Below are 23,960 nucleotides of genomic sequence, written 5' to 3' on the forward strand. Positions count from 1 at the left end.
TTTATTCAAAGTTAATTTGTTGGTAAAAGTGAGAGACAGTCATGAATGACAGGACTACAGTAATTTATTCCTCATCAGGTGCTAGGAATGACTGTGCTGGGCCAACATAATGGAAAAGTCTTTGCACCTTCCAGAACAAGACAGGAAACTTACCCATGATACTGCCCGAGTTAAGTGGGTTCAATGAGCTCAAGCATTTCAGAATGCTGAGGAACGTTTGATCACTGGAAATCAGAGATCAAGCAGAGAGTGTTTAAACCCCATTTTCCCCTTTGCACAAGAGAAAAAGGAAGGTCCCTATTAATCAGAAAGTTGGCTACAATTTCACAGGTAAAGGATTTGATGATAATTCGTGGAACTGACATGAAAAACTGCAATGCAAGCAAGAAGAAGACCTCTGCAGCTAATGAAAATACTCCTGCCTCCAAATGAAGCCTTTAATAACAGGTGAACTTTAATAATGGAATATAGCTGAAAATAGCTCCCAAACAACAATCAGTTCTGTAATACAGACATTTCCCTGCAGAAATTATGAAACAATGGGACAGACAAGTCTCATTTACTCAAGAAACTTGTAAGAGTCCCATGAGAATAATTCCCTAGAAAGGAATAAAAGAAGGCAGTAAAGGGGGAAGGGGGGGGGGGGAAATTCAAGCATGAACATACCACATCCTGCAAAACTCATCAGACTTTTATCAGATACTGCCACACAGCACGAGAAACAAGCAAATTGTCTTAGTCCTCTTTCACTGCAGCCCTTGAGCTGCAGTAGACCTACACACAGGCTCTATACAAAACCCCCAGACAAGGCATTTACCAGCCACCTATCATTGTGGCAAAAACACAGTCAACAGTATCCTGCCCTGTATTGGCAACAGTATAACCAGCAAAACGATAGGAGCAACTGCTGTCTCTTCAGCAGCTTGTGAAACCGTATTTGGGGTGAAACCGTATTTAGGGTACCATGTCCAGTTTGGGGATCCCACCAAGACACAAACATTAACATACCAGAGCAAGCCCAGAGGAAACCTTCCAAAATCAAGCATATTATGTACAAGCAGAAACTAAAAGAAATGGGTTTGTTCAGTCTTAAATAGAAATGGCTAAGAGGAGGATGCATTTCTTTGCTGTCTTCAGCAATATAGTACTGTTGTATAGAGAAGACTAAACTGAACACTTGAAAGTACACAGTGAAAAGACGCAAGGCAATGAACAAAAGGTGGGATACTATGATTACATATTACAATTTTCTCACAGTTGTCTGACACTGGAACAGGTTTCCCAGAGAGACAGCAAAATCTTCATCCCCGGATTTATTCAAAACTCAACTGGACAGGACTCTGAGCAATTCGATCCAGTAAGATCTGCTTTCAGCAGACGGCTGGATCAGGTGACTTCCAGGTGCCCCTGCCAATCTAAATTATTCTATAATCAAACAACAAGTCTTTAGAAATACCACAACTGCCACAGACGCCAGGAACAAGGAATATCAGCACAAAGGCTGTGCCCATATTTATGGGCTCAGCATCTGGAAGCACTGGCAAATGGTTATCTTGCTGACAGCATTTTCAGCACTCTCCTCCATTTCCGCACAAGTTCAAAAAGTCATTCTTTCCTATTAGGAAAACTACTTCCTAGTAACAGAACAGGAAATGGATTTATAAGAATTGTGAGCTAAAACCAATAGAGATGTTTCCAAGTTCTATGTAGGCTGCACAGGTGCCTTTTGGTTAGGACTGACAAAGAAGGAGCAAGGTTTTAATAAAAGAAGCAAGAGACCATAAGAGAGAAAATATTAGCTGTTTTTTTCTCCTCAATCTCATTTCACCATTCAGGATTCTTAGTTACTGATGTCAAAGCAGACTGCATCTTCTTTGATCACTGCACTGTTTCATAGCCAGTTCTTATTTGAACTGCATGGGTCATCTTGTCCAAGGTAGACAAGCTAGAACCACAAAATATGCTGAGCTGGGAAGGACCCATCAGGACCATCGACCATACTGACCCTGCACAGGACCCCCCCCAAGAATGTCACCATGTGCCTGAGAATGTTGCCCAAACACTTCTTGAACTCTGTCAAGCTTGATGCTGTGACCTCTTCCCTGGAGAGCTTGTTCCAGTACTCAAGAACCCTCTGGCTGAAAAACTAGACCACAATTGACTACAATATGGAGAACACTAAGGTACTCTTCCACCCAGTCTGGCAAAGGTTCTCTGCTGGAATAAGACAGAAAGGAATAACCCAGGGATGAATAAGAGGTCATTTTCTGAGACCTGTTAGGTCATCCAATGTAATTTCAGTTATAATGCTGAGAGCAAATGGGAAAAGGAAGGAAAAAAGAAAAAAATGTCTCCTGTAATACTCAGGTTGCTTTGGCAGTGAAATTAGACCAGCAAATGCTCTCCCTTAGTCATCACTGCCTTGTTAATTTGTCTCATTCTCCTAATCTTTGGATGCTTTCCACGTGTAAACTTGAACCTTCATATGGGTTCTGGATAGCTGTCAGGACCAGACATAGATTACTTGAGTCCCTTTTATTACTACTGTTATCTACAACACTGAAAAAAACCCCCATATTGGTGCCAAATATTCCTGCTCTCAGCTAGCTTCTTCAGCGTTTATCTAATACATGAATATTTACAACTTTCAATGAAATTTCAGAATCACAGGCTATTAATTCAAGATCAGAAATTTCAGTTTCTGCTTTTACCAGAGGAGCACCAAATGAAGTACTGTCACAAAAGTGGTCATTCTGGAGAAGCAGCACCTCTTATCTGCTTTCACTGAACACTTGAGACTATCACACAGAAGTATCATTAAACATTTAAATGAAATTTTTTAATTTTAAACATTTGAAATTTTTTTGACTATTTTAACTTGCCACCCTATCCCTCAAGGCTTTCCTCCAAAACATCCATTCAATTAAACAGGAAAAACTAAAATTAGAAAAATAGTTGTCTTCTCTATTTAATAGTTAGAAATCAATCTGCTCTTCTTTTTCAGCTCCTCTGACTATCAAAAGACCAGCAGGGTGCTGAGGTAGGGTTGCAACCACCTCTACCACATCCAATCACCTGTGCTTAACAGAAAAGGGAAAAGCAGGCCCATGAACAATCCCAACATAGTGCATGAATTCTTCTCAACCACTTAAATCCTATATTTTTATATTATTTGCAATATTATATGTCTTAGTCTCAAAACACAGAACCATGTCCGAAAACATGAAATGCGTTTTTCCTCCCCTCATATTCTGAAATACATGGAATAATAAAAGCTTCCATTTCCCAAAGAACTAACATTCTGAGAGGTCTCTTCAAAAAACAAACAAAGACAAACAAAACAACAAAAAAAGTAGTGATATTATTGCAATATCTGTAATTACGGTGCAAATGAAAACATTTAATTATTAGACAGAAATAATTCAATACCTTAAAATAAGTAATTAAGATTTCTTTCCTCTAATCAAAATGTCAATATTTCAAGTTGACCTAAACTGCATTTGTTACAAAATTTGCCATTTTGTCAAAAAAAAAATGCAGTAACTCTATTTTCTAAATAGTGTGAGGGACAGAGGTGTGATAGAGACCTCTGAGAATACTTCCAGTGCTAACAGCTTATTTGTGCAGACATCTTTTCCCTTTGATAACCCAGGAATTGCTTGGTAAGGGGGAATCCCACTCCAGTAGCCCATAAGAATTCAAAATTTCAATCAACTTTGACATCTCAAGAAACCATTCTGCTGCATAACTCACTCAATTTTTCCTCTTCCACCTTCCAGTACACTGCTGCTCCATAAAACATTTGGGAGTCCAACTTCTCCCTCTCTTTTCAGTTCCTCTGACCACCACAAAGAGAAGCCAGCCAGGGAGCAGCTCCAGTTCCCTACAACACAATTAGAAATTTCTTCCTCTCTGACACTGTGCCTTGTAGCTTGTTGAGCAAGAAAATGTTCTGGTGAACTAAAATATCTTCAGTAAAACATATCTGCATACATAAATTATGACAGATCCCAATGATTGCATGAAAGGCTGCTAACAGGTAAGGTGGCTGAGCTTCAACAGGCAATCTTAAGCCCTCCTCCTCTCCACACACACAATCAGCCTTGACTTAGATACATCAATTTCATTACACTCAGTAAAAAGGAGCAAGTACAGTGAAATATTCTATCACAATATGCAAGTGCCATGACCAAACAGCATAGAATTATTAGATGAATCATCTGCCTGTAAACTTGGGTGCTCCTGAGTGCTTTGAAAATCTTCTGTTCTTACAACTTATATTTTCACCATGAATACTGCCAGGAAGCTTGTTGGTTTTGAGATAATATCTGACCTTCTTTCTTTCCATTCCACACAGTAACATTTTAAGGAGCAAATTCCTGGGAAATCGGCATCACATCTGCAGGCTGATAGGCTGAGACATAAAACTTTCCTACTGCCCTTCCCTTTACCATTTCCTATATTCTCTTCCCCAGGATCCTTCAGACCAGCACAGCACAGTAGCGTTTCAAGCTGGACCTAAGAAGTGCCACAGACAAGGAATAAGTTCAATATTGCAGGGTTTTGGCTTAAGCTGGATGAGTTCACAACATAACTGGATACAGTTAGGGCAGCACAGCATTGACCAGTAGCTGGAAAGAGCTGTAATCTCATAAACTCATGTAACTACCCAAGATTTTTGCATTGTTAAGCCACATCTTGAAAGGGCCAACTACAATATTTGTGTCTGAGATAGCAAGAGAGACTAGTTTGAGTATGATTCTTGAGAGACTAGGTTGAGTATGATCAACCCTCAAGGTTGATCAGACCTAACTAACCTACCCCAAGAACAGTTTTGGGGTACCTACTGTTGATTTAATTTCATTCCTGGTACAAAGGAAAGTGAACACACACGTAATTCCCAATAGCTGAGCAGAAAGATGAAGTCAGAAATTAAAAGTTTCATCACTAAAGGCTCTGATTCTGAACAAGATACTGCATAAACCTTGTTTAGTGAGACAGTGTACTTCCTAAGAAGATACCCACTGGGAAGAAGCATTTAAATAACAAAGTAAAACTGCAGCTGCATACATTACGTAAGATGTTATAAGTTTCACTTACAAAGATGTAGAAACTGTACTCTGCTATTTAAATCATATACCAATTACTTGCAATTAAAGTCTACTTTATGTATGTATCCTGCACAAGCATCTCAAAGACCTAAGATGTCTAAATGGGCATCAGCATCATTCTCACTTGGAAGACTACATCACATCCCTTTCAGCAGGGAAACACTGACAGACAAGAAAGTTCAGAACTCCAATGCATTATATATTTCCTAATATTTTTTTGTATTTATTTGAACTAGAAGAGTAATTGGCAGACTTGTCAATAATGTAGGAAGTACATAAGTAAAGGGAGACCTATAAAACAGTAAGTGAACTATATAGAACTATTTAAGTATAGAAGCAGCAATTGCACCTTGAAAGTATTTACAAGTTAAACAAGTTCACCTCTTGGTGAACAAGAGGGAGCCAAACAGCATAAAGACACAATCAACAGGAGACAATTCCTGAAGATTCAGTGGTCACATCAGTGTGGACTTTTTGTAGTAATGACTGCAGAGAAGAGTTTTAAGCACTAAGGACAAAGAGAGAGACGATTTTGCAAGTATTTAGGTAGCACCTGGTAAGACAGGAGTTGTGCAGAAAAACATGGCAACGTTCCCTGGAAAAAAAGGAAAACATTCCCTAACCAAAAGACACCCGACACAGTGAAATCCCACAGAGCACCATACAGGATACCACTGGCTTTAGCTATGGGGTAATGCTAACCAGTTCCAAAAGGATGATCTATTGAGAAAAAGCCTGATGGTCTCCCAGTAACAGCAGAAGAGTGAACTAAGGAAACCAGCACATTTTTTTGGCCTGTTTTAGACACAAACTTGCACAGTTTTTTTATGAAGCTTCTTCTAAATCAACGGTTGGTTTGTCTCCCTCTGCAGTGGTTCCTTCAGAAGTGGAAGTTACCAAACTGTAAAACCTGTGAAGAGAGAGAGATCCCACTAACGGAAGTAAAAAACAAATATTCAAACTGGTTCCTAATTTTTGTTCACACGGGCTTTATTATTAATGCAGCTACTAACAATTTGAAAGATTAATACATTCAAGTGACTCCAGCAGTTTTGCAGTTCTTTCCCGGTTCCTACCATTGTGACACGACGAAACGCTGAGCCGCTTTAGTGCCTCTCTTTGCCAGCCTGAGAAGCAAGGGCAGCATCCACCTACCTCGCGATGGCAGATGAACCTTCTAGAGCGTTTGAAAGCAGCAGAACAAAGATGCGGCATCCGCGCACGTTACCGCCGCCCCCGCCGGCCGCCCCGACCCTTCCTGAGCGGGTGGGATCGCGTTCCGACAGCCGAGCCACCCCTCGCCCGGCGCTGCCCGTGCCCTCCCCGCCGAGGTGACAGCCCGGGGGAGGCGGGCGCGCCCCCCACCACCGCCTTCACCCCCACTCCCCGAGGGGGCGGCTCCGGACTCACCGATCCCGGGGGCCACATAGATGAAGTAGAGGCAGGATGAGGAAAAGGAGAAGAAGAAGATGAAGGCGAGCATGGAGCGGTTGGAGACGCGCAGCGCCTTCCGCAGCAGTGGCATCCTCCCGCCGCGCCGGCCGCCGGCCGCTCCGCTCAGTCCCGGCGAGCCGCGGCGGCACTTCCTAGGGGGAGGCGGCCCGCTCCTCCCATGGATCGGGCGGCGAGAAGGTGACGAGGGGGCGATCGGGGCCCCCTCCCTCCCTCCCTCCCTCCCCGGGAGCGGGGCTGGCAGGGGCAGCGCCGCGGCGTGCGGAGGAGGGCGGGCGGCGGCGCTTTGTGGCCGGTCCTGCTCTCCTCGCGGGCGGCTGGAGAGGGGATGCCCGCCCGCCTCCGCGCGGGCAGAACCGCCGCCGGAGGGAGGGGCCCCCTTAGCGCTGCCGCGGGGCTCGGGGAGCGCTCCCGCCGCTGCTCACATGCCGCCGGGCGCCCCGGCCACCCGCTCTCCTGCCTGCTGTCCCCTTACTAGCGGCGGCGGCGGCCGCAGCAGGAGCAGCATCCCCGCTGCGGGCGAGCAGAGTCACCTCCGCGTTGCGCCCAGCCCGGCCCGGCCCGGCCCCGCCGCTCCCACGTCGCTCCGCACCGGCAGGAGCCGCCCCGCACCGGGAGGAGCCGCCCCGCACCGGCAGGAGCCGCCCCGCACCGGGAGGAGCCGCCCCGCCGAGCCCCGCGGCCGCTGCGGCGGTTGTGGCGCGCGCGAGCCCCGGCGCGGCGGCGGCGGCACTGCGGGACTGCAGCGGACGGGCGGGCGGGCGGGCGCGCGCGTGGCTGCCCCGCCCCCGCGCCGCCGCGGACCAATGGGAGGCGAGGGAGAAGCGAGCCCGCCGCCGCCGATTGGCTGGGGCGCGCGCGAGCGTTGGTATCAGCGGGCTGCGGGAAGGGGGCAGGGAGCGGCTGAGGCCGCTCGCCCGGGCTCCGCGTCCCGCTCCGCTCCACTTGCCAGGTGCTCCCGCTGTGCCCGGCCGGCGGGCGTGGGTACCTTTTCCGTGCCCAGTCACCTCGGCCTTGTTCAGAACACGGCGCGGCGGGGCCGGTTTCCTGCCCCGCCGGTGCCCGCTTTCCAGCGCCGGTGCCTGTCGTTCCCCTCCCCTCCTCAGCCGGCGCTGCCCCTGTGCCACGGTTGTGCTTCCAGCTGTTTTAATGCAGAGCAATTGGAAACGGGAGTCAGGGCTGGCAGCATGGTATGAGGAGAGGCTGCGGGAGCGGGGCCTGCTTAGTCTAGAGATGAGAAGTCTGAGAAGAACTCATTAGGGATACAAACATCTCAAAGGTGGCTCTCAATAGAATGGTACCAGGCTCTTCCCAGTGGTGCCCAGCGGCAGGACAAGGAGTAATGGCCATAAACTAAAACACAAGTTTCATCTCAACATGTAAATAGGAGGAACCTCTTTACACTGAGGGTGGCCCAACACTGGAACAGGTGCCCAGGGAGGTCATGGAGTCTCCCTCTCCAGAGACTTGTTCAAAACCCACCTGGATGTATTCCTGTGTAACCTGCTCTAGGCGACCCTGCCTTGGAAGAAGGTCCCTTCAAACACTAACAGTTATGTGATTCCGTCTTTCTGTTACCCAACAGTTCTCCATAGAACAGAATAGGAGGCATTGCCTGAAGGTTTGGCTACACTTGTGCTTTAGGATTTGCTGAATTCAGATATGGTGGTCTACACACTCCATTACCAGTTCACTCCCAAGGCCGTTGCTTTAAAAAGATACTTTTTAAAAGCTGGCAACCTTAGCTCCACATCAATTCACTGCTTTTTCTTGCTTTGGCAATGAACTTGGCTGCCAGAAGTTGCTGGGTGATAGGGTTAAGCCAGTAATCGCTCTGTTCCACTGGAGAATGCTGTCACAGCAATGTGTGCCGAGGAGTTGGCAGCAGGCCAGATCATGCCTGGGCACACTTGATGTGGCAGCGGGATCCATTTGCACAAGATTCCAGGTCTGTGTTGTTGATGTGTGTGGAGTTCAGTCAGACACAGGGCAAAAAGAATGGAGACACAGAATTGCCCCACTCCCCACAATACAATTTTGTCTCAGTTGCTATACTTGCACTATGGTTTTTATGCAATAGATATTACTGATAGCTTCATCTTGTTTCAGTAATCATGAAAGAACCATAGAATGGTTTTGGTTGGAAGGGACCTTAAAGACCATCTTGTTTCAACCGCCCTGGCATGGGCAGAGACACCTTTCACCAGACCAGGTTGCTCAGAGCCCCATCCAGCCTGGCCTTGAACACTTCCAGGGGTGGAGCATTCACAACTTCAGTGCACAACCTCTTCCAGTGCCCCACCACACTCAAATGACTTTTTTCTAATATCTGATCTAAACCTGCGCTCTTTCAGTTTGAGGCCATTCCCCCTTGTCCTGTCACTACATGCTCTTCGTCTTGTTTCAGTAATAACAGAGACAAATTATTTTGTTCACCCAGCACAGCTCATGGTCAAGTAGAGTTTATCCTTTAAACTGACGAGGTAACCATATCACTTCCTTCAGTCACAGGCAAACTGCTTCCAAACACCCTGCAGGCTAACATATCAGTATTTTTGTACCACAAATGTAAAAAGCTCGAGTCAGTTGACATGTAAACGTCAGGGCTAGAAATGCAAAATGGTTGGTTAATCAGTGAAGTAGTGATGCAAATAACTGATAGTAATAACAAAATCAAATGCTTACTTAGTCAAAATCTTGCTGGATGCTGAAAATTTCTTTGTGCAGTGAAAAACAGTACACGCGATAACAATCTATAGCCACATCATGAGCTTCTCTGATGATCACTTTGATGCAGAGCATAGACAAGGATTTCTGAGTAAGGGTTTTCATAGAAGAGAGAGAAATTCTATTCCTTCAGCTCTGAAACAGAGACTTGTCAGGTATATTTTGATGGATATTATTGCAATGGGTATCTGTGCTGGTTTTGGCCGGGGTGGAGTTAATTTTCTTCACAGTAGCTGGTACAGGGCTGTGTTTTGGATTTGTGCTAAACACGGGGTTGATAATATAGAGATGTGTTTGTTATTGCTGAGCAGGGTTTACACAGAACCAAGGCCTTTTCTACTTTTCATACTGCTACCACGGTGAGGGGACATGGGAGCTTGGGAGGAGACAGCTGGGACAGGTGACCCCAGTTGACCAAAGGGATATGTCAGACCACATGATGTCATACCCAGTATACAAAGTTAAGGGAAGAAGGAGAAAGTGAGGGGCATTTGGGGTGATGGTGTTTGTCTTCCCAAGTAACCTTTACATGATGGAGCCCTGCTGCCCTGGAGATGACTGAACACCTGCCTGCCCATGAGAAGCAGTGAATAAATTCCCTTTTTTTGCTTTGCTTGTGTGCATGGTGTTTGCTTTCCCTACTAAACTGTCTATCTCAGCCCAGGAATTTTCTGGCTTCTACTCTTCCAATTCTCCCCCCGATCCTGCTGGGGGGAGGATGAGAGAGCATCCTTGGCTTGGTGGTTGGGTGGGGTTAAGCCACTACAGCATCAGATAGAGGGATAGTCTGTGTGATATATTTTGTCACAAAATTGTTTCTGAATTGACAGTAACAGCTATGTAACTTGATATATGTCATTTATTTTATTGAGCAGAGTGCAAAACTAGTTACAGAAATACAACAGTGAACTGTTATTTACATATATGATTTAAAGTTAAAGCTTTAGCTGGCAGTAATATAGGACATGAACTTGGGTTTATTAAGGAAAAATCTACTGTATCTCTATGTCTTGTTGCTATATCACATTAAAGTAAAATTTATTTTATATGTGATGCAGCGTTATTGCAACTTTATTTTTATGTATTAAAGCTATTGATTTACTCTGCTAACTGGAATAACTGAGTATTAATTGGCACCTGATTCTCCCACATTCCACTTTTATTAGAGTTTTTGATACAGTTTTATAACTGTTTCTATGCTGTAAACATAGGGAAGGATATTGGAAGATCAATACGATGACAACTCACAGAATCTTGTCAGACACAGGAGTGAGATCCATGGTACAAGAAATCTTAAGACTGGCCTTAAGTTTTGTGTGGAGGAACATAAAGTGGTGCCCTACCCAGGCCTGTCTCTGCATAAGTAAAGGCAGATGCCATGTCTCCATCAACATTAAATTTGGTTTAATCACTTGGACTGTTAGGTGCACTTTTCTAAGAGTTTAAGTGACTACCGTGATGAGCATGAGACAACGTATGGAATAATACATTAACTTGTATATATAGAAATGTTTGTGGAAGCATAAAAAAGGGGAATTTTGGAAGATAGATGTGTCATGTTTAATTGAATCTCCAGCAGTAGGACACTGCAAGAGCAGCAGCATAACTCACAGTTGTGGTAGATGACTTCATGCAGATATCTGATCTGATGATAACACTTGAAGCCTCTTCTTTAAATATTACTTTCTTCAGTAAAAAGATGACTGCACAATATGTAGATCACTTCTTTGAATGAGCAACAATGTTGCACTTCATTATTATTGTGAGAAGAAATTCCATTGGATATGCATTGCTCTGCTGTGTTTCCTCCTGCAATGGAATTTCTTCAGAAAGTTCTTAAACAATTATAGGTTATTCTGGAAGAAGATGAGAATTCCTTCTTCATTCATTCTTTTTTTCAATCTAAGCATCCAAAAGTGAGCCTTCGATGGATCAGCAAACACAAAATCAAACAAGATCTCATCAGAGCAACAGCTGCAAAACCACCTAAGCTACTATAAAAAACACATCTGTCAGTCATTCCAAAATTCATATGTTTCATGAAGTCCAACAAGTGCTGCCATAGAAAGTGCATGTGTGAAATTAACACATTTCCCATCCTGCACGGGCACAATTGTGCATGACGATGTTCTGTTAACATAACCAAGACACTGATCTGCTGGAGAAAAGTAACAGCAATTTTTTTTGGATAGGGGAGGAGAGAGAGGTTTAATGATTTTTCATCTGGTCCCTTCTGGAATCCATTCGCAAGAGTAACACCTCAAACATTGTGGCTTTATAATTGTGGACATAGGGTGCTGTAAGACAACAGGCAGGAAGGAATGCCAGAACACCTTGAGGGAGCAAAAGTATCTTGAACTACTGTCATCACCAAGTGTAAGAACTGAACCTGATACAAGCATCGTTGAAGCTGTGTCAGAGGTTCCACTATCCAAGGAGGTAGAGAGTGGTATGTTGCTTAGATCATTTCTTAGAGCTGGTTGTTAAAAGAATACACACATGAATGTGCTGCCTATGTAATATCCAGTTTGGCAGTCTGCAATACTAAATTAAAATCTCACATTGTGTTCCCCAGGTAATCTACTGCCACACGTTCATGTTAATTCTTATTGCTCATACCCAGTCTTTGAATCAGCTGTAGTAAACTCTTTTTTAGCTAGCTGGTTTTTATCTTCCGTAATGATCTATCTCAAGTTTGTCTCTCCTTCAGTCAATATTCCTATACACATTGCCAAATTTCACCTGGCTGCCTCCATGGTCTGTGTAGCTTTGGCAGAAAGGCAGCTAGATTTTGTCACAATGTTTGTCATTTATCTGATTAAAACACTTTTTATCAGCAATAAAATACTAAAGTACCTTTTCAATCTTGAAACTTTTGTACTGTCTTCTTTTTTACTGCAAGTTTAACCATTAGTACCAACATCGTTCTGTCTTACTTACACCCTATCTTTATATTCTAGTACTGTCAAGCCATGTCTATTTGCTCTCTGGTTGCTGACTGTCACTTTTTCTTCACTTTTAGCTAAGCCAGCCCAACTGCCTTATTTAGGCTGTAAATGACAGCCCAGGAAAGCAGAATGATTCTTTGACTTTTTTTGACAAGAGCTCTTTCCTACTCACACCACCTGTCCCCAAACAAACCCAGTGAACTGCAGTCAAGGCACAAACCTCCCTTAGATCCAAGCAACCCCCTTGGAGCCACAGGCAAAATTTTGTGATCAGCTTTCTCCTCACTACAGAGAACTACATGAAATATTCCCTGTGGTTTTGCTTAAATCTTTTGCCATTACTGCTTCAGCTTTCCTCCTTGCCTGTTCTGTTTTCCTTAATGGTAGTAATAAAAATTGATAAATGAGCGTAACAGGGTTTCATTATTAATCCTACGTGTAGCAATTACTTTGTTGGTATTTTTTGTAAATACCTTTGGTTTCTCTTTTATTTGGATTTAGCAGCATGATTTTTATTAGTCACACTTTATTATACAGGGCAGCAGCATTCCAGGATCCTGCACAATAACTTTTAAGTAACCCTTCTTGTAAGGTCAACAAGGAGTTAAAATGCCTGGAGTTAAAAAGCTCAGGATAGGAAGCATGAGAACACGCCTGACAATTCCAAGAAAATGCATGGTCTGTGTAAGATTTTTAAAGATTAAGATTAATATGATTAAAGATTAAATCAAATTTTGTCAGGGTGATCAGGGAAAGTTAGTGTTCCTCAGTGTGTAGCACAAACACATAAAACACCAATAAATAATGAGAAATATAACAACATACTTAAGTTTTGGGTCATATGACCTAACCTCATTACATCCATTATAATCTCATTATTAAATATAATGTCAGATGGCAGTATTTTGAGAAAGTTTGGGGGGTTTTTTGTACGACAACTTCAGGCCTGAAACCTATTTCACTCTCAGGCACATGGTGTGATTCTTGGGGCTGTCATGTGCAGGGCCAGAAGCTGGACTTTGATGATCCCTGTGAGTGCCTCTGACCTCAGAACTACCTATGATTCTATGGTTCTATGATTATAATCTTGAGATTAGGCAATTTGTAATTTTTTTTGTGTCATGAATAGAACTATTTGCTATGCCATACTATCATAAGCATCTTATGTGGAAAAGACAGTATCTTGCATTAGATCATGTTCATATTCCTTTAAAATGGTACATGCACAGTTGTTTGAAATCTACGTAGCAAGGATAATGTGCCAGTAAAAATTATTTTTATTGCTGTGTAAGTGCAGTGTGAAGAAGGATTGATACAAAAGTAGTTTTGGGAACCATGGTGGTTATTTCACTGTAACTTGTGCAGGTGAAAAATAAATGCAGAGGGAGACATAATCATCATTAACTAATATCAAATACTATTATTACAGAAATCAGAATTTAAATGGCCTGAATAACTTACATCAGAACTACTCTGAAACCTCTATTTCCTGCATTTGGATTAATATCTCTTCCTTAGAATGTTTTTGGAAAAGGAGAGTGACTAAGAAATACTAAGAGACAATTGCAGGATAAGCTTACACTCTTGGACTCCTTCCCTAACCTCACTTCTAAAAATGTCATTCAAGCCTTAAAATCCAGAGCACAAAACTAAATCATGCAGTTTGGCTGGTAATCACTTCAGTGGTGGAATAAATTGATAGAAGAGTTTCTGGAAGGCTTGAGGACTTTTGCTTTGCTTTGTCTTTTGTGGCTAAAATCTTATCCTCAGAGATGCAATTCCTTTGCATATATAAATAGAAACAATCTGGTCCCACTAGTTCTGCTGCAATTAGGAAAAAGCAATCAGAGTTTGTTAAACAGACTTCAGAGAAAGAAGAATCTTACATCTTAGAAGACAGATGTTTTCTGATTAAGCTTTCTGTCACAGCCTCATTTAAGTTGCATAAGTCACAGATAACTTTGGCAAAGGTTACAGTTGTTGGAATTCCACTGTTTTGTTCAGTTCTCAGTACCAGCTTTGTTTAGCTTGTAAGATAGTGTTTAAATAATTTGAACCTCCTTAAGAGCTGAAGCAATGTTTCTGTCCTCAGAAAAACTCTTCAGTGTATTGCAAACCTAAATAATAATCTAAAGTTTTCCTAAAGAATCATCTTGCTACTTTTCTGCTTATGCTGTGAAAAAAGGGAGTGCTAAAAATTAAGTGTATTTTCATTAATACAACCCCATTTATGCAAAGGGTCATGTAGTGACAGTTGTGTTGAGATAGTGATGCTGCCATAACTGTTGTTGCTTATACTTCTCACTACAAAATTTACATTTATTTGGCTATCCTTTAAGTAACCATTAATTTGTTCAGTTTAAAAAAAAATTCTATGTAAAGTGGTTTTCCTAAGATGAGCTTTTTCCAAACCTAGGAAAAATTTCTCTGTGTAGGAAAAAAACAAAAACCAACCAAACAAAACCCAAAAAAAGAGAAACCAAAAATCCTCCAAATTCTCCACATCTCTTGGTCCTTGAGAGAAAAAGAGCAAGACCATTCATAATTGAATTTACCTATATTTTGAAAGAGAAGTAGTGGCCTTTAATATTATCTGTTTTCTCAATCATGGGCATGAGCACCTTCCCAAATATTGCTGATGCAGCTGATTTCTTAGAACAAGTGAAATTCTAAAGATTCTGTCCTGACCAAACACTTGCCAGTCCCTCAGAATTTCAAGAACTGACAGTAAATATACGTTTGGCAAAAAAACCATCAAATATTATAAGAGTGTCGCAGTTACTCCTTGGGGTAGTAAGATGCTCTGGCATGAAAGAGTGTTATACATATTACGCCAGATACCAAAAACACCCAGACTGAAATTCTAGAAATATTTACAAACTCCAGTGAATTTTCCAGACAACATATAAAGAATTCAAAACTTGAAGGGTTGTCGGATTTTTCTGTTTAGTTTTTGTTTTGTTTTGTTGGTTTTGTTGCATTTTTTAAAATCTTATTAAGTGTTAGATTTAAAGTAGATTTTGAATCATAGTTTTAGGCTACCTCTCTTAGGATTAGCTAAAACTCCTTCCTTCAGTGGGTAGCTTCTCTTGCAGTGTGTTTCTAAGTGTGTTTGTAGATTAGTGGTGATCTGGTGCATTGTGCCACAAGACCTTTCCAGTCTCCAGGCCACAGCATCAGTTACAAAAATTAAGGCTGAAAAAGGCAAAAATAGCCTTTGGCATAACCTACAGCAATCTGAGACTGTTTGTAGCACTATCTGAGGGCCTTTGAAGCTCAAGAGGTTGATTTTTCCTGCTAGTTCACTTCCTATCCCAAAGACAGCAAAGAACAAGTATCCTACAAAATTCTAGGGCAGCCTTAGGATAGCCATCTATTCACATTACTTATAGTTGGTATCAGTACCTATAGGTCCCAGTCACAGAAGGGAACCCAACTCCTATGGTCTGTATAAAGGAAAAAATGAAAAGAATCCCTACATCAGGAATTTATGTCTGTCCTCCATTCAGCATCTGCTGATTCAATTGTAGGGATATAGAAACATGCTCATATGTCTGCATCTTGCAAAAATGTGAGTCTTTTAATTTACTTCTCAATGCTGATAATTTATCTTGATCTGAAGCAAAATGACAAAAATTAAGTTCATGGAGCTCCATATACTTAATAAGAACAACTTTAAACTGCTGTGGAAATCAGTCTGCCAAAATCTAATTAGGTGCCCTAATTGTGTATTGTTGCTCAGAGAGTTTTTCACAAGTGAAAACTTGTTAAGATTAATTTTTCCATGTGCTTGTGGCAAAACCAGTAATAAATATTGAATTCTTATGAGCTGTGGTTATGAAATCATTTTTTGTGTTCTCAATATAACAAAACCACTAAGGTCTTAAATGTTTAAATTTATTTAGGAATAAATATTAAAACAAGCAAACTAACAAAAATAAAACCACTGAAGCACCAACAGCATCTTGGATCTGAACATTTTCTGCCAAGGGTCTAATTTTTTCCCCCAAGATTTTTTGACAGAATACATGGCAAGTATTTAATGAAAACTGAAATGAAGAGACAATGAAAAAAATGCAAGGGAAATAGGTTCTGCTTCAGAATGCTTTTGGAGAGAATCAACAGATCGATGAATGAGTGTGAAATTATATTTAAATTGAGGATTAGTGACACATAACCAAAGGCACATAAAGTCAGATGCAGGCAATCTGGAAAATAAGTTTTGTGTTAGGGAGAGGTTTTTTTGTTCGTAATACCTTCTACATGAAAGTAAGTGTTCTCTCTAGCTTACTTAGCATCTATTTTCTAACACGTATTAGAAGAGAAATCTGAGTTTTAGTGATGGTAGGGAATAGGACTTGACAGCCTAGGAGGGCAAGATTACCTATCAAGTTACTGTGTACTGCACTGAAAGGCTAACATCCTCCTGTTCTGTCTTTTTTCTATTGTACTGGGGATAAATTGGCTATTTTATTTACTTTGGAGTTAGCATTTTCTTTCTCTGTTTGTCATGAGGATTTCTACAGCTGCCCTTTTATACCACTGGGTACCCTCCCCGTAGATCCCAGCTGTTTACCTAAACAAAGTTTCCAAAGTTTGTCACTGAAATAAAACAACAATAAAGGTAACAAAGGGAAAAAATATTGCAACTCAACTTCTGTGGAAAGCAAAGAAAAATTCACATGACAAACTTCATATTGGAGAAACTGTGCACAAAGTGACCAACCAATACTGACACAATTACCCAACATCTACATGGCCTGTAACTTAAATTTCTAGTCCTCTCTGTTTTCTTTGTTTCATCTTTCTTTTTCCTATATTATCCTTTTAGTAAATACAGAAGTTCATAAAAAACAAGGTGAACAAATAAAGGATTTGAAAATATATAGTCCTGTAACAAAACACAAAATTATTAATTTATATTGTTTGTGGTTCAACAGAAAATACTTTCTTGCTTTAATTTCCTGAAAATCATATGATCATTTTAGTTATTCTTGCATTTGGTTTGGCTTAGTTCAAAATTCTTAGCTGATGATTTTAGAGCTCCTTACGTTCAGCTAAGTCTAGAAAGAGTTTAAATGACCCAAATGCTTTAAGAGTCAACACTAAACTATCCAATTTCCAGGGCTGTTCTCATTATCCTAGGGACATGGGGAATTTGCAGAAAGAGGGAGATTAAAATATCCAGAAAATATTCTGTTGCAGTCCTGCAGTGAATTTATGTTGTTTGCATGCACACAAGTTTCACTGATAGATCAGGAATTAAGTCAGAAATATATTTTTTATGTGTTTTATAAAAAGACTCCGCTTTTAAAATGAATAAATTCATGGTTGCAGTTCTGATAATTGCACCTCCAAAATATATAATTTTTAAAATACAAGAAGAAGTGAAATAAAGATAGGCAGATCTGTGGGTGGCTTTTGTACAAAGGAAACTAAATGTGTCAGAATTCTTCATTTTGGAAACTAACAGCTAGGAGAAGGCAATTAGTGTGTGATTATCTCTCCTTTTTTTTCCCTCCAAATGCAGAAACTGGGAATCCTCCAAACAAACGATCAGACTGCAGTTTTAATGCATACAAAAAGAAGTACATTTTCATGCACTGAAAAATTAAATGTTGAGAAAAATTAGTCAGAGCCAGAGGAGATACATTTAATAATTACTGATGGACTCAACGGTTTGGTCTGAATTTGTGGTTCTAGTAATCCCCAACCCGCTGACCACAGAAATTGAGTCATGCAGAAGGAAATGCATCCCCCCTCTTTCTTGACATAGCTTCTCTGTCTGGGACAGTGCAGTGAGCTAGGTGAATCCAGACTACTTGGGGCATTTCAACACTTTGTAGAATAAGCAACCATGGCAAGATAATCAAGCAAATAAACACTCGGTTAATGGAATACAGTAAAATAATATTTTAGCTCTGAAAAAAAATTTATGAAATATTTACTGGCTTGGGCATAGTAGAGAAGATCTTTCCACAAAGAGGAGCTACATCATGAATCTGTTGTGCCACATGGATCTGGAATATGGAGAGCTCAAATTTCAGTGGAAGTTATCAGACAACCTGCACCCAGAAGCCGAAAAGTAAGGATGAAGTCCTACATTTTGAGGCAGCACTAAGTAATTCACAGAATTTTTACCCAGCATTATTTATGCTCTTGGATTCCATCAGCCATGTTGTGACTTCTGTGATTAGATCAGTCCTATGCTCATTTTTAAATACTTTTATTTTAAAGGATTAGCAACTAATAACCCGTATTACCCAGGGTTATAATTATTATAGTTGTACTGGATATAAATAGAGGTTAAAGATTACAGTTCAGATTGAACAATTATGTTCAGCAGACACAACAAAACAATGTGTAAGTAATCAATTCAAAAGATGAGGTTGCTTGTGAAAGAATAGCTTTAAAAGGGAAGCTGTGGCTAAGGCTCAGACTTGCAATCCACATGATTTTGCGACTGGCTGGACATTAGGAGGACTTACCCTGACTGAGTACATTCTAAGGGCATTCTTAGACCCAGCAAATGGAAAATGCTCAGTATGGTTGCATAAGAAGTCTAAATCAAGGCATAGGATTGTCACTGCCTGCTCTTGCTCAATGTTCTGTGCAGCTGAAAAAAAAATCCCAGCAATCTCAGTGCATTTTATTGTTCAGAAATCATTTGGGGTGCCAGAGCTCAAATTCGTGGTTGGGTCACCTCTGTGTTGAAAGTCTGCTCTTTCTTTCAAGTCTATTGGTATACCCCAGTCTGCATGTCAGAGTGATGCAGAGAAAGAAAAGTGGCATCTGTTTTTTCTAAGGAATGGGGAGCAGCAGTAAAAAACCTCCAAAACCCTGTCACAAAAGACTATGTCCCTCTCCACTTCCAATTCTCTTCTTTTGTCTCTTATGAAAAAAAAGATGTTTTGACCTGCCTCTCCTGTTAACACAGTTTCTGGACACTCTGTCTCTTCTTTCCTATAGATTTGCAGGTCTGCTAAATCACCTTTGTAAAGGCCACACACAGCAATAGGATGCAGGTATCTACAGCATATAGGTATCTGTTCTGCTAAGCTGCTGCAGATGCAATCATCTTTTGCCTGAGCCTGAACAAGTACAACGACTTTTCAGACAAAACTGTGGTTAGTTTTCCAAACCTCCTTAAAATAACAGAGAAACTTCCCATACTGATACAGAAATGCCAGTGATACAGTGGCATTAAATAGTTAAATTATTAAAATTAAAAATTGAATTTAAAAAAAAATAGTTTTCAATGCCTGCTTTTTGATTCAGGAGGATCTTCTGACTCTTTTGATAGTGTGTTTTTGTTTGTGCTTAGGATCTCTGGTTAGAGTAGTACGCTGTAAGGTGGTTGCTCTACCAGCATCACAACCACAGACAAGAAAAGACCTTCCTCACCTTTACCCTTGCTCTCCCTATCCTGCTTGTTCATTAGTCATGACCATGCTTCCAAACCTTTATTCAGATATCTATTGCTATAAATACTTCTGTATACTGCTATCTCTCCCTCTTTAAAAACAGGCTTGTGTTACACTAATGGGGAAATGAAAAGTTTGTCACTGAAATAAAGTGATGATAAGGGAGGGGTTTTTAATCATTTTTGGAGTTATCAGCTCTCAAGTTTCACTTGTAATGCATTCAGATTTCCTTACACAGGTACAAAGTGAGTATGTCAGCCTGGCTGGTGATTTAAGTCTCATCTATTCTGCTCCAGATGGCCTGTCCAGGCAAGGAAAGGACAGATGTCTTCCAACATTTCAGTGGTGGGAAGTAGAAAGAGAGCAGATTTTTTCCTGCATGTGTTTTTCCTTTCTGAATTTTCTTTTTCCTGGAAACAATTTTTGTTGCTGCAAGAGCAGTTAGGTGATAGTGAGTGTTCATTTAGTCCATTTCCCTTATAGTGGACAGACTTGAGGTCTCAGATAATGGTTGAAATGTCTATAACCATCTCAGTCTCTCAGATTCAGTTTTTTATTCTCTGACAAAATTATATTCCAGTCATTAAAAAGGCACACATGAGAGCAGAAGAAACAAACATATTGATCTCAGATTATTATGTTTTTCTTTTTAAATACTACTACCCAATCAACTTTTCCTGCCAGAAATGCAATCTTATCTGTGGCAGTGAACTCCGAGAGCCTACCACTTCTAAAAGTTATTCTTCAATTCTTATTCATAAAAATTTGCAGAACTAAGAAGGGCTTAAGGGCTTCTCTTTAATGATTTCACCACCATCCCACCAAAAAGTAAAAAATAAACCAAGATTTTCCTTTTTATTTTATTACAATAGATCCCAGCCAGAATTCAACTGTGATTTTTTTTCTGTTAAAAAACAATGAAATCTGGAATTTTGTTCCCAACAAGCAAACTTGAAGTGCTGCGAAACTGCACATCAAAGTTTGAATTACAACTGTCACATCTTCATGATTCAACGAAGCTTTAAATCTGTTCCTCAGACACTAAATACAGGGAAATTAGTTAATCCTTGAATGGGTAATTTAGCCTTCACTGGGTCCTTTTGCAGGCCACCAGATTCTGGCCTGCAAAATGGATATCATGGCATTGCTATAACACACATGGAGGTGGGCATGGCATTACCTTATATTTATAAATGTTTTATTAGATGCTGTTTAGCTGTCATTACCTAAATTATATGATAAGTGTTGAATTATATTCTGCAAACATTGCTTTTTGGGACGTTTCCTAGACATATGGCATTAGCTTTGCTGACAGGAAACCAGAAACCACTGTCGAGAATGTCTTGGCTGCTGTGCAGTGTCAGAGTTCCAGTAACACAAAGATCAATCAGCCTATTTAGCAGATTATAGAAGACAAACAGAAATTCACTCTTTAGCAAGGGTCAATATTTGCTGTTGCCTCTGCTTGTAAAATGATAAAATGTCATAAAGTCTGAATAGAAGGGAATGACCTTTAAAAATAAAAAGAGGGAAGGAACAAAATTAATAATCTTTATTACAGAATGCTTCCCAGTGAGAAAGAACAAAACCTGAGATAGAGACTACACATATTAGGAAGAAAGAAGAAAAAAAAAGGTATTGTGCAGCAAAAGGAGGGTGGATTCTAAAATAGCACCTTGTTAATATACTGCTATATTTTCCAGCAGAGATAAAAAGAGCATTTTTCTGCAAAGTATCAAGACAAATATGATATCCAGCTTTCAATCTATGGAAAGAGACTGTGTTCTTAAATTGAAATATTGTGTAAATAGTACACAACCAGCAAAAGTATAGCATATAAATCCCTTTTTTTACTGGAGAGCTGAAAATAGAGTAGAAGGAGAGAGAAGTACCTCATTTCTCCAGGATGATAAAAGCTAGAAATTATTTAGTAGTGAATAATCAATGTGAAACCAGCAGTGTGTCTCCATTACCTTATGCCATGTAGGTCAACAGGAAAGACAGACAGAGAGAGAGAAGTATTGAAATGAAAGATTATTTTCATTCAGCTTGCATAAATGCAAATCATACCTATGTTATTTGCCTCTTCCATGAACAGGGAAATGAAGTTTCATATTTCTCCCTTTAGAATCTTTAAATATTTTAAATATCTAATTTAGAATGAGTAAGTAGTCTTCAAGAAATGTTTTGAGGTTTTTTCTCTCTCCATCTTTCTACACACTGCAAAGCCAGACAGCTTATTAAAACATTAGGAATTTAACAATATCTTCAGAGTTTAGGATTTTTACATCTGAAATTTTTACTTTCCTAATAAATGGCCGGAGAACATCAGACCCTTCTGAAAGAGCAAGGTAAGGATGAAAGGAGACTAAAATTGGTCAAAATAAATTTTGTGTGTAATAGTTGGCAATGGCTGCACATTGACTGAAGTTCATTGTAGAGTCAGTCCTATCAACAGAATGAGGATTTTCTTTCACAGCATATTCTTCTGATCCTAACATCTCCATTGTTTGCTTTCAGATGGCATTTCCCACCTATTCCCATACTGCAGAACCATTTCTAAAAGGGTGTTTTATTTGCCATATGTATTTTGTTGCATTTCAATTTCATGTCACAGAGATCCTGTGAAAGAACATTGAGTTCATTGTCACAGGTCTCTATTCACAACTTCAACACACTCTTTAACAAACTACATGGTTTAAGCACAAACTCATATTTTAAGGACTAAAGCATAAAAGACACACTTAAAGCACTCTATGGCTCTTGCAGCGAGCTCCAGTTGTTAAAGACTCAACACAAAATGTCATTTTGATTCCACGTATCAATGACCCATTGTAACCTAGGTAACTCATTTTAATTACACTTGCTAGAACAGAAATCCCAGTCTTTAAAATTAACTAGAAAGGTGGCATTCTTAGTAATAAACCAACCTAAAAATTGACTATTAATTCCAATAACAGAAAACTGACCTGAAAGTTTGGGCCATCTACTTTAACTGTATGTTAAATATCCTTTTGTAGTCTGTCCTTATTATAATCCATAAAAAAAAAAATACCCCCAAGCAAAATTATTAAGAGATAATGGATACATCATCACTTAAAATTGTAGGATCGTATTTTTTCTTATTTTATTTAATAAGATATAGGCCAGATTTCTTCTTTTAAAATCTCAAATACATGGCTTGGAAGGTTCGAGTCCTTTGAAATATTGTAAATTATTAAATGGTAGGAAAGGATGTCATTTGAATTTAATTGCAAAAGAATAATGCAGGTTTCCTTGTAGGCTGACTGAAAAATTATACCTTATAAGTATTTATTAGAATCATGTTGCTAATTTTGACTCCATGGATCCTTATGCAACTTTTAGAACTCTTACCTTATTTGGCACTTGGCTGTCATTGCATTAAAATGTGCTTATACATCCACCGACATGTATATTTGTTTTTAGCAAAAATCAAGTAAGTAACAGAAGATAATGCATACTCTGAGAAGTAAGCAAGTGATTAAATTCCCTAAGCTAGCCCCAAATCTACAAGTCTGGTTTTTTGTACTTCATAGTGTTAAGGAAGTAAAAGACCAATTTCTCAGGGTTATCCTATTTATTGTGTTATTATCAAAAGGAAATTGAATTCTCATTGCAATAGTCATTTTCATATGCAATGCAGGAAAGAGAATTTGCCTTGAAGAATTTTTTGTGTAATATGAAGGACCTTATTGATGCCCTCCAGTGTCAAAAGGAAGTTAATTAAGTCCCAAATATCCCAGTCTTCTCTTTTCCCTTCAGAAAAGAATGATAAAATACCGTACTGTACTTTCTCTTGTCTATCTTTTGATATTTTCAAAAAAAAACCCTTTTCTGCACCATTCAGAGGGAGGAAAATCTCCCAAAAATTGTTCAGCAAAATCATTTCATGAAGAAAACACCTCCATAAACAGCTGAAAACCAAAGCAATGTTATTTCTGTTTTACAAAGAGAAAAGGCAGAGCAGATCAGAAGTATATGAAATATTCAAAAAATAGCCCACATATAAGTTTATTCTTCCTTTTGATGCCTTAAAAAACTTCTATCTACTGACAAAGTATATTGTTCTCAATGCTTTTGTACAATCCCATTTATAAATAAATGGGGTTTGCTCCTTTTTTCCCAAAACAACAGACTGGAGGAAATTCCCAAAATACAAATAATTTGGTTTCTGGATTTGATTGTTCCAAAACAAACATGTTCCATGTTGTGTGTGAACTCTTTAAATATAAAATCAGTAGTACTACAAATGAATTCCCTACTTTTCAGGTAATTGT

At 39.9% G+C, this 23,960-nt stretch overlaps 1 protein-coding gene across 2 annotated transcripts in view; it reads right to left on the reverse strand.

The window, feature by feature from the left end:
- Positions 1-7,152, reverse strand: part of B4GALT6 (beta-1,4-galactosyltransferase 6) — a 31,421-nt gene extending 24,269 nt beyond the window's left edge. Inside the window, exons 1-2 of one of the 2 annotated variants that reach the window (XM_039548305.1) lie at positions 6,522-6,575; positions 5,924-6,021 (exon numbers count right to left, since the gene is read on the reverse strand). Coding sequence is in view for 1 of the 2 variants with exons in the window: in XM_039548304.1 (XP_039404238.1) it covers positions 6,522-6,636 (115 nt within the window). In the remaining variant the exon portion in view is untranslated. Of the gene's footprint in view, positions 1-5,923; positions 6,022-6,521 lie in introns of both variants that reach the window. The other variant, XM_039548304.1, reaches the window with a different exon arrangement.
- Positions 7,153-23,960: the final 16,808 nt, after the last annotated feature.

The sequence above is a fragment of the Corvus cornix genome, chromosome 2, assembly GCF_000738735.6.
Source record: "Corvus cornix cornix isolate S_Up_H32 chromosome 2, ASM73873v5, whole genome shotgun sequence".
Lineage (NCBI taxonomy): Eukaryota > Metazoa > Chordata > Aves > Passeriformes > Corvidae > Corvus > Corvus cornix.